This window comes from Scomber japonicus, chromosome 19 (genome assembly GCF_027409825.1).
Source record: "Scomber japonicus isolate fScoJap1 chromosome 19, fScoJap1.pri, whole genome shotgun sequence".
NCBI lineage: Eukaryota > Metazoa > Chordata > Actinopteri > Scombriformes > Scombridae > Scomber > Scomber japonicus.
In genome coordinates, this window is record NC_070596.1 from 1,052,908 (window position 1) to 1,062,763 (window position 9,856).

The 9,856-nt window shown below is 38.8% G+C and overlaps 2 protein-coding genes across 2 annotated transcripts; both read left to right on the top strand.

Annotated features, from left to right (window-relative positions):
• Positions 1-1,312: 1,312 nt before the first annotated feature.
• Positions 1,313-3,996, top strand: LOC128380095 (lysozyme C-like). Its single transcript, XM_053339790.1, has 4 exons — positions 1,313-1,489; positions 2,773-2,934; positions 3,685-3,763; positions 3,856-3,996. Exons 1-4 carry the CDS (start codon positions 1,363-1,365, stop codon positions 3,920-3,922), a joined length of 435 nt encoding a protein of 144 aa, XP_053195765.1. The 5' UTR covers positions 1,313-1,362; the 3' UTR covers positions 3,923-3,996.
• Positions 3,997-6,012: 2,016 nt separating this feature from the next.
• LOC128380094 (lysozyme C-like) lies at positions 6,013-9,201 on the top strand. The gene is made up of 4 exons (XM_053339789.1): positions 6,013-6,210; positions 8,005-8,166; positions 8,856-8,934; positions 9,026-9,201. Exons 1-4 carry the CDS (start codon positions 6,084-6,086, stop codon positions 9,090-9,092), a joined length of 435 nt encoding a protein of 144 aa, XP_053195764.1. The 5' UTR covers positions 6,013-6,083; the 3' UTR covers positions 9,093-9,201.
• The last annotated feature ends 655 nt before the right edge of the window (positions 9,202-9,856 follow it).

Here is a 9,856-nt window from a genome sequence, read left to right on the forward strand (position 1 = left end):
TGACCAATCAGCTCTCTTAGAAAATGACCTGCCCATTCTTAAAAGATCCTGTCAACATTGATGCGCGGATCGCGAGAGGAGCGCTTAGGAGAGAAAGAGTTTTTAGTGATAGATGCAATTTTTTAATTGGCCAAAATATATATTTAAAAAATAATCATTGAGGCACGTGGGGGATATTATTCTGTAGGTTTGACATCCTGAGATCAAAGTGTCAGGGAGCATAATAACTATTTATTTATTGTAATTGTAAAAAATTGACGAAAATATATATTTGTAAAATAAGCCTTGAGGCACATGAGGGATATTATTCTGTATGTTATACAGTTGGTTTGAAATCATTCACTCAAATGGTTGTAGCGCATAATAGGTTTGTATTTTGAATGTTGAATATTAAATTAACTTAATGTCTCTATGAAAGGAAGGGCACTGAGGAAGCGATCTGCCCCAAACGTCTGTGCCGTAATAAAGTGGCATTGTGTGATCAGAGTGCTGTCCGTTTATATTGTCTGATAAATTAATATTGTATGATCTCGTGAATTTACACATTAACAGAGTCGGCAATTTTCTGCCAGCATTCCTTCCTGGCTTTTGCTGCATCAACAGTGTTGCTTTTGGCCTGGATGATGTTTGAATTCTTCATATTTATGAAGAATAATTGTCTGCTCCTCCATGGTAAAGGGTAAAGTAGGCTGCTCTGCAGGGTTTCTGCATGTTTGTGATTGGTCAGACGCTGCAAACACCTCCCCTTTATGTGAGTGTGCAGAGATCCAGATTGGAAGACCCTGGGTTGATTTACCGAGTTGATATCCAGCTTCGTAGTACCGCTTATCCTGGACTGCGAAGATCTGGTTAAGTCAACCCAGGTAACGGAGAGAGATCCTGGATAGGTTAATCCAGCTTCGTAGTACAGGCCTCTGGAGGTAAAATTAAAAAACAAACAAACATCTAAAATACTTTCAATACATTGGTCAGGCCTCAAGGATACACACTATGACTTGTGTTGCATAATACTGAAAGTCAATATCACTTGGTTTGCTTATCACCATTCTTAAATTCAAGGTTTTGTCAGGTAAGACTCTTTCACCAAACACAGTTTGTCTTGGCTCCAACACAAGTGTTCCACTCTCTATCACATTTTCTTCTCTGTTACAGGTCAATTTGAAACAAAGCATTTACACTTCACCTTGTCAGTCCTTCACATCAGTCTGTATTATCACACTGATAACACAATCCACCTGAAAACACACAGCTGTTCGAAGCTCAACTATAAAGACCCAGATGCATGTTTCAACATTGTCCAAGAGTGTGAAAAAAAGCATCCACAGTAGTTTCAGCTTCATTTAGTCCTGCAGCGAGTCAATCATGAAGGTTCTGGTATTTCTTCTCTTGGTGGCTTTGTCCAGTGCTGAGGTCTATCAACGATGCCAATGGGCCCAAGTGCTGAAGAATTATGGCATGGACGGATACTACGGCATCAGCCTGGCCAACTGTGAGTAACAAGCCTGTTATTCTGCATGCAGTCACAAACAGTTCATTTTATAAACCATGCCAATGTGTTTTAGAAATGTCAATGAAACTTTTCCACCTTTAAAACCAGCCTTTGTTCCATTCATTCTGGGTAATGTAAATGTAAACAAATGATCAGACTTTTAAAACCTTTCTTCATTTGTAACAAAGGAAATATGAACTTTCTGTATATTTTGGTGTCTACTATGTTGCGTGGTAAATAGTTATACCATTTTGAGACACCTATTCATGTCGGACTATTGGACACTGCTCACTATTCACATAAGACGCAGGTCCAGCCTGGGTTCACTGCAGAATTTCTGCATACATCGCCATCCATCCAGCCATACCATTGGCATTAATAAAAGTGAATGTGATTTGTACTTAGAGGAGTAGACATGGCAACATGTAATCCTCTACAATAAGCTTCAATCAATGATACAATCAAAAAGGACAGCATTTTTGGCTGAGATTGTAAACCAGGGGTGGAGCTGAGTTTATATATAGTGAGGGTTAGGGTTAGGGATTAGTGCCCAAGGATACATCAATATGTGAACTGGAGGAACCAGCAACCAACCTCCAATCTACCAATTGGTTGATGACCGCGCTACCTCCTGAGCCACAGCTGCCTCAAATGGATGAGTAGATAAACAAGTGGCAAAGGGTGGACTTTTCTGCAGGAGGATAATGCTCGCCCCATCGCCTCCAAGTTGCCATGACATCAAAGTTTGCCTAACTTTGAGGAAGTAACATTAGTAAATATAATTTAAGTGATCATTTTAACCCAAGTTAACCCTAACTTTTGGTTTCTGTTTTGAAACCTAACCAATTCTTAACCACAGCGTTGACACTATAAAACATAATTATTTTGTAACTGTTGTTTGTTTTGAGTTGACAGAAAGATATAAAGAAGTCCTATTGAAATTCATCAGGTTCAACCTGTGTTCCTGTGTTGGCCTGAATGGGGTATTACACTGCAATGCCACTGAACCATAATATTGTGTATAACAAAAATGGATGCAGAGTTTATGTTTACCGTGCTGGATTTTTAAAAAAGTGTCTGCATGTCACACCCCCCTCTCGCTCCCATAATTTCCTGTCTCTCTACTGTCAAATAAAGGCATCTACGCCAGTAGAAAAATCTTAATTTTTTTTTTTTTAAAGTGTGCCACTTAAGCTTAAAAGTTAATGGTTGACCTCTGAAGTTGTATGTCAAAATAAAGTCTCAGGTGGTCTGTGTGTTGGTCTGTTCTGTCTCCTCTGCAGGGGTTTGTCTGACCCAGTGGGAGTCAAGCTACAACACCCAAGCCATCAACCATGACGCTGACGGGTCCACTGACTATGGCATCTTCCAGATAAACAGTCGCTATTGGTGTGATGACGGCCGCACCCCCGGCTCAGGGAACGCCTGTGGCATCCAGTGTAGTGGTCAGTAATGAACTCCAAAATTTCACCATACCAAAACTGAAACCATAAAAGATCATTTTCCTATTATTGTATTAGTTGCCATGTGAGTAAGCAAGTTTTGTCATCAATCCTGTTGTGTTCTGATTTACTTTACATGACCCAGCAAAATTTAGTTCAGTAGTTTCTCACCAACTCCACTACTCTACAGATTTTTAGCTTGTTTTAGCCAGCCCCTAGTTTATGGTTTTTACACATTTACTATTTAATTGAGTCCTAAAGCTCTCACCCCCCCCCCCCCCCCCCCCCATTTCCAGCAGTAGCAGGTAGCTGTTTTCAAACAAGCTCTGATAAACCCACTGTACACTACCTGCCCAGCATCAAATGGCAAACAGACTCAGTGGAACATTTAGCTGATAAAGAGCCAGATATTTTTCTCAGGAGTTTTCTCAGAGCTAAAAGGAAAGTGAATATCAGACTTAGCTTCATCAGGTGGATACAAAGTCTCCAATGAGATAATAACGTTGTTCTGTAGGCAACTGTTTTCTAATACATTTCCCACAAGAACTTTATAAGCTGATTCACTTCAATATCCTCGCAACAAAAATTGTATTAAAAGGGTTTCCACCAACATGCTCATAAAAAGAAGTGAAATTATCTTTACTGACAGCTATAAAAAGGCTAAATTATTCTGTAAAGGTTCTCTAATGTCTTACTTTTTCAATTACCATTCAAATCCAAATTTCCTATTTTGCTCTGGTTCTGTTCTCACAGAGCTCCTGACAAATAATGTTGGCGTGGCGATCAATTGTGCCAAACGTGTCGTTAGGGACCCCAATGGCATCGGAGCCTGGTAAGACCTGATAATGTGACTCATGGAGATAAATTGCACACACCTTCAAATACGGAAAGATGATTGGGGCCATTGTTTCTGTTTGGTTTCAGGGTGGGCTGGCGCGCTCATTGCCAGTATCGTGACTTGAGCTCTTATCTGGCAGGATGTGGTCTTTAAACAAGTTCATCAATGAAGAGAAATGTGGTGATTTCAACATTTGTCTGTTGTAATTATGCTGTGATGTAAAACCAGATTAAAAAGTTGTTTTCCACCAATGACTGTTTAATTATTAAAGAGTTACTTGATGCCATTTTGGAACAGTTTCTATGTGTCACAGTAAAAGTTAGTTGTAGTTATGTGTTAAGAAATAGAAACCAGTCTGACTGTGTTCTACTGATATATGATAAATTAGCAATTGTTAAACTGTTTGCTAACAATATCTTAATGTGGTGTTTTAAAAAAATATTTGTACAAACAGTATTCTAGTCATCAGTTTTGAGGTAATTGAGGTACATGACCATGACAGTAAGAAGAAAAATTATACATTAAAGTACTCTTCAAGATGTGGGTGTGTTATGCTAGTAGAAGATACGTTGCGTGGAGCTGCTAGTTTCAAGCAGAGATGAGGAGTGGGCTACAGAGGTCTGGTAACCTCACTTCTTTCGAACTCCACAACATAGGTGGGGGACTCGAGACTTATGCTGTGTCTCAAATCACATACTTCTGTTAGTACACTTCTGTTAGTACGCTGTGTACACTCTGTACTTGACAGGTTAGTGTTGTCTCAAATCCAACACGCCCGTTGCGTACTTACCGGAAAGGATGAATGGCTAGTTAGCAAGCTAGCATTAGCATTCAAGTTATCGTTCGTGGTTACAAATATTTTTGACTGTTTTGAGTGCACCATTCAGGTAATAATAGTGCACTGCATTTTTCCATACTTCTCAGTGTGAACACATATGAAGTATAAGTACAGAAGTACGAGATTTGAGACACAGCATTAGACTAAAGAGATGACTAGAAAGGACTTGACTTGTTTTTTAAAACATGACTTGGTGATTTCCAGTGTAACCTACCAAGATGCAGCAGAGGCCAACGTGTAAGGCAGCTATCATGGGGGCAAATCAGTAACATGACCACCATAACATTGCTACAAAACCGTCAAGGAAAGGTGTGTGAATGTGTGTTTTATCTAATTTATTGGCTAGTAAATTTTAAGCGATATGTTTTTATTTATTTTGATATAATGGTAATGTGCCAGCAAAAGCAAGGAAGAAGAAGACCACAAACTAGCAAACCTGGATGTAAAATAAAAAAACATAGTTTTACTTGTCTTGACACTCTTGACACTCAGATGTCTTCTTTATTACAGCTCTTTGTTACAGGTGAATTTGTGCCAACGCTGCATCTACACTTTGTCAGTCCTTCACATCAGTTTGTATTATCACACTGATAACACAACCCACCTGAAAACAAACAGCCGTTCAAAGTACAAATGAAAAAAAACCCAGATTCATCTTTCAACATTGTCCAAGAGTTTGAAACAAAGTGTCCACAGCATTTTCAGCTTGTCTATACAAAAAGACATCAAGTCAAAATGAACTTTGAATGTATTATTATGGTGTCTACTATGATATGTGGTAAGCAGTGATGCCATTTTCAGAAAGCAGACACACAATGGACTAATTCATATCAAACTGTTGGACACTGGTCAAACCTACATTGTCACGATTCACATAAGACACAGGTCCAGCCCGGGTTCACTGCAGGATTTCTGCATACATCACCATTAAGCTAGGCATACCATTGACATAAATAAAAGTGGACATATTTTGTACTTTGAGAAATAGCCATGGCAGCAGGTAAGCAAGGAAGAAGAAGACCACAAACTAGCAAACCTGGAGGTAAAATTAAAAAACAAACAAACATCTAAAATACTTTCAATACATTGGTCAGGCCTCAAGGATACACACTATGACTTTTGTTGCATAACACTGAAAGTCAATATCACTTGGTTTGCTCATCCTTAAATTCAAGGTTTTGTTTTTAAGTAAGGTAGAACTCTTTCTCCAAAAACAGTTTGTCTTGGCTGTAACACAAGTGTTCCACTCCCTGTCAAATGTTCTTCTTTGTTATAGGTGTATTTGTTGCAAAGCATTTACACTTCACCTTGTCAGTCCTTCACCTCAGTCTCTATTATAACACTGATGACACAATCTGCCTGAAAACAAACAGCTGTTCAAAGTTCAAATAAAAAGACCCAGATGCATGTTTCAACATTGTTCAGGAGTTTGAACTAAGCAGATTTGGCCTCATCTAGTCCTGCAGAGAGTCAATCATGAGGGTTCTGGTATTTCTTCTCTTGGTGGTTTTGTCCAGTGCTGAGGTCTATCAACGATGTCAATGGGCCAGAGTGCTGAAGAATTATGGCATGGACGGCTACTACGGCATCAGCCTGGCCAACTGTGAGTAACAAGCCTGTTATTCGGCATGTGGCCACAAACAGAAATGTTACTCATTTATATGCATTTCTGTTTTTTAGCTAACAGCAATACAAAATGACATTAGTCTTAAAGGACTCTATCTGCCAATTCACGCGAAGTCAGTTCATTTTGTAAACCATGCCAATGTGTTGTAGATATTTAAATGAAACATTTCCACCTTTAAAACCAGCCTTTGTTCCAATCATTTTGGGTCATGTAAATGTACATAAATTATCAGACTTTTAAAACTTGCTTCATTTATAACATAAAGTCAATATGAACTTTATGTGTATTATTATGGTGTCTACTATGATATGTGGTAAACAGTTATACCTTTTTCATACAGCAGACACCCGATGGACCTATTCATATTGGACTATTGGACACTGGACAAACCTTTGTTGTCACTATTCACATAAGATACAGGTCCAGCCTGGGTTAACTGCAGAATTTCTGCATACATCACCATCCTTCCAGACATACCATTGGCATAAATAAAAGTGGACGTGGTTTGTACTTTGGGGAGTGGACATGACAACAAGTAATTTTCTACAATAAGTTTCAATCAATGATACAATCAAAAAGAAGGCAAGGCAGTTTTATTTATATAGCGCATTTCATACACAATGGCAACTAAATGTGCTTTACATAAAACAGAAAAAGATGCAATTTGAGAAACATTGAAACATACAATTAACCCCCCACCCCCAACACTAATAATAAAAACAAAGTACAGAAAAATAGAAAGAGAGAAACAGCATTTTTGGCTGAGATTGTAAACCAGGGGTGGAGCTGAGTTTATATATAGTGCGCATTTACATCATACTTGAGTAGCTCACAACAAAAAACAAAAGCAATCAGATATTTAAATGGTGACCTTGCATCCAGGACCACATTTATGTCAAAATGTCAGACCAGCATCCAACTCTGGTCATGCGACCAGTCTCACAGTTTGTGAAATATTCACACAATTTTATCTACAGATTTGTGTACATGAACATGACTGTTTTTTCATAAACAGCACAACTTTCAGACTAGTGTATTTAAATTTGAAGTATATTTTGTGCCTACACCATATTTAAGTGACAGATGTCATCTATAGCATCTATAAAAAGGGGACAAATTTCCACCTTTGGACATGGCAGATTTAATGGTAAATATATAGCACAATGTATTTATATTGAAATGATGTCGAAGTTTGCCTAACTTTATCATTTAAGTGATCATGTTCACCCAAACCATGATCTTTATTTAACATAACTTTTGGTTTCTGTGCTTAAACCTAACCAGTTCTTAAGCACATTGCCACACTATAAAACATCATTATTTTTTAAACAGTTACTTGTTCTGAGTTGACAGAAAAAAAACTGTGGCGCAATCACAGAAGACATGTCCAACTGAAATACCTCCATCTGAAAATCATGCTGAGTGTGGTGAAATCAAATTATTGTCCATGTACAATTATATTTTATGACTATTTCACTAACAGCTCTCGAGTTCGAGAGAACTATCATGAAGGAGGGGTTGACTGATACAGAAACCCTGACACGGGTTCAACCTGCATCCCTCTCTTGGTCTGAATGGGGTATTACACTGCAATGCCACACAACTATAATATTTTGTATAACAAAAACTGATGCAGAGTCAATGTTCACCATGCTGGACTTAAAAGAAGTGTGCCACTTAAGCGTAAAAGTTAATTGTTGAGTTCTGAAGTAGTATGTCACAATAAAGTCTAGGTGGTCTACACGAGCGTTTGTTCTGTCTCCTCTGCAGGGGTTTGTTTGACCAAGTGGGAGTCAAGCTACAACACCCAAGCCATCAACCACAACACTGACGGGTCCACTGACTATGGCATCTTCCAGATAAACAGTCGCTATTGGTGTGATGACGGCCGCACCCCCGGCTCAGGGAACGCATGTGGCATCAAGTGTAGTGGTCAGTGATGAACTCCAAAACTGAAACCTGATTTATTATTGTATTAGTTGCCATGTGAGTAAGCAAGTTTTGTCATCAATCCTGTTGTGTCCAGATTTACTTTACATGACTCATCATAATTTAGTCCAGTAGTTTCTCACCAACCCCGCTACTCTACAGCTCTACAGCTTGTTAGCTTCTTTCAGCTCACAGTTGATGTTTTACAACACATTTACTATTTAATCCCAAAAGCTCTCATCATCCGCTTTTCCAGCAGTAGCAGGTAGTTGTTTTCAACAAATACGCTCTGATAAATCCATGTACACCACCTGCCCAGCATCAAATGGCAAACAGACTCAGTGGAACATTTAGCTGATAAAGAGCCAGATATTTCTTAAGAGAAAACTTAGGACTTAGCTTCATCAGGTGGATACAAAAAAAGTATCTAATGAGATAATAACGTTGCTCTGTGTCTACTGGATGTAGAAGTAAGCAGCTGTTTTCTAATACATTTCCCACAAGAACTTTATAAGCTGATATCCTTTCAACAAAAATGTTATTACCAGGATTTCCACCAACATGCTCATATATTTTCTTTAATAACAGCTATAAAAAGGCTTAGTTGTTCTGTAAAGGTTCTCTAATGTCTTACTTTTTCGATTACCATTCAAATCCAAATTTCCTATTTTGCTCTGGTTCTGTTCTCACAGAGCTCCTGACAAATAACGTTGGCGTGGCGATCAATTGTGCCAAACGTGTCGTTAGGGACCCCAATGGCATCAGAGCCTGGTAAGACCTGATAATGTGACTCATGCTATAAACTGCACACACCTTCAAATGCAGAAAGATGAGTGATGCCATTGTTTCTGTCTGGTTTCAGGGTGGGCTGGCGCGCTCACTGCGCAGGCCGTGACGTGAGCCCTTATTTGGAAGGATGTGGTCTTTAAACAACATACTGAACCAACAGCTTCACCAATGAAGAGAAATGTGGTGATCAAAATGTCTGTTCTAATTGTGCTCTGATGTAAATGAAAAGATTAAAATATTTTCCACCAATGACTGTTTAATTATTCAAGAGTTAAAATTGATGCAGTAGAACCATATATTTTCTTCCTAGACAAACTCTGGCATCTACATAGCTCACAAAGCAACTCAACAGCAGACAGCTTGGTTGGAGTTTTGGGTGTGTTATGCTAGTAGACAACATGTTGCCAGGAGCTGCTAGCTTTAAGGCCCATTTTTCGTACGTACAAGGTACGTACGAAAATGTATACGTCCTTTTCAACGTTCCCATCACTGCTCACATACGTCCATGCGTCCTTCACGTTGGCATGGATGTTAACCAATACATCCACCAGGGGGCAGCCCAGAGTCAAAAGTGTATGACAACAACAAACTCAAAAACAAACACAGCGACTGAGGAGATATTGATAATGTACCTCTTGCATAAAAGTCACATGACTTGACTCAAGTCAGCAAATTTGAGGACTGTAGACTTGCTCGATTAACACTGATAAAAAACTTGACTTAGACTACAGACAGACTTATGAAATTACTTTCTTCTTTCTTTTCTAGATATCATTTTGCTTTTGAAACATGACTGGGTGATTTCTTGTGTAATGCACGCAAACCTGGTAACCTACCAAGATGCGGTAGATGAACTTAGGCCAACATGCAAGGTAGCTCATGGAGCAGGTTGGTCCAAAAATAT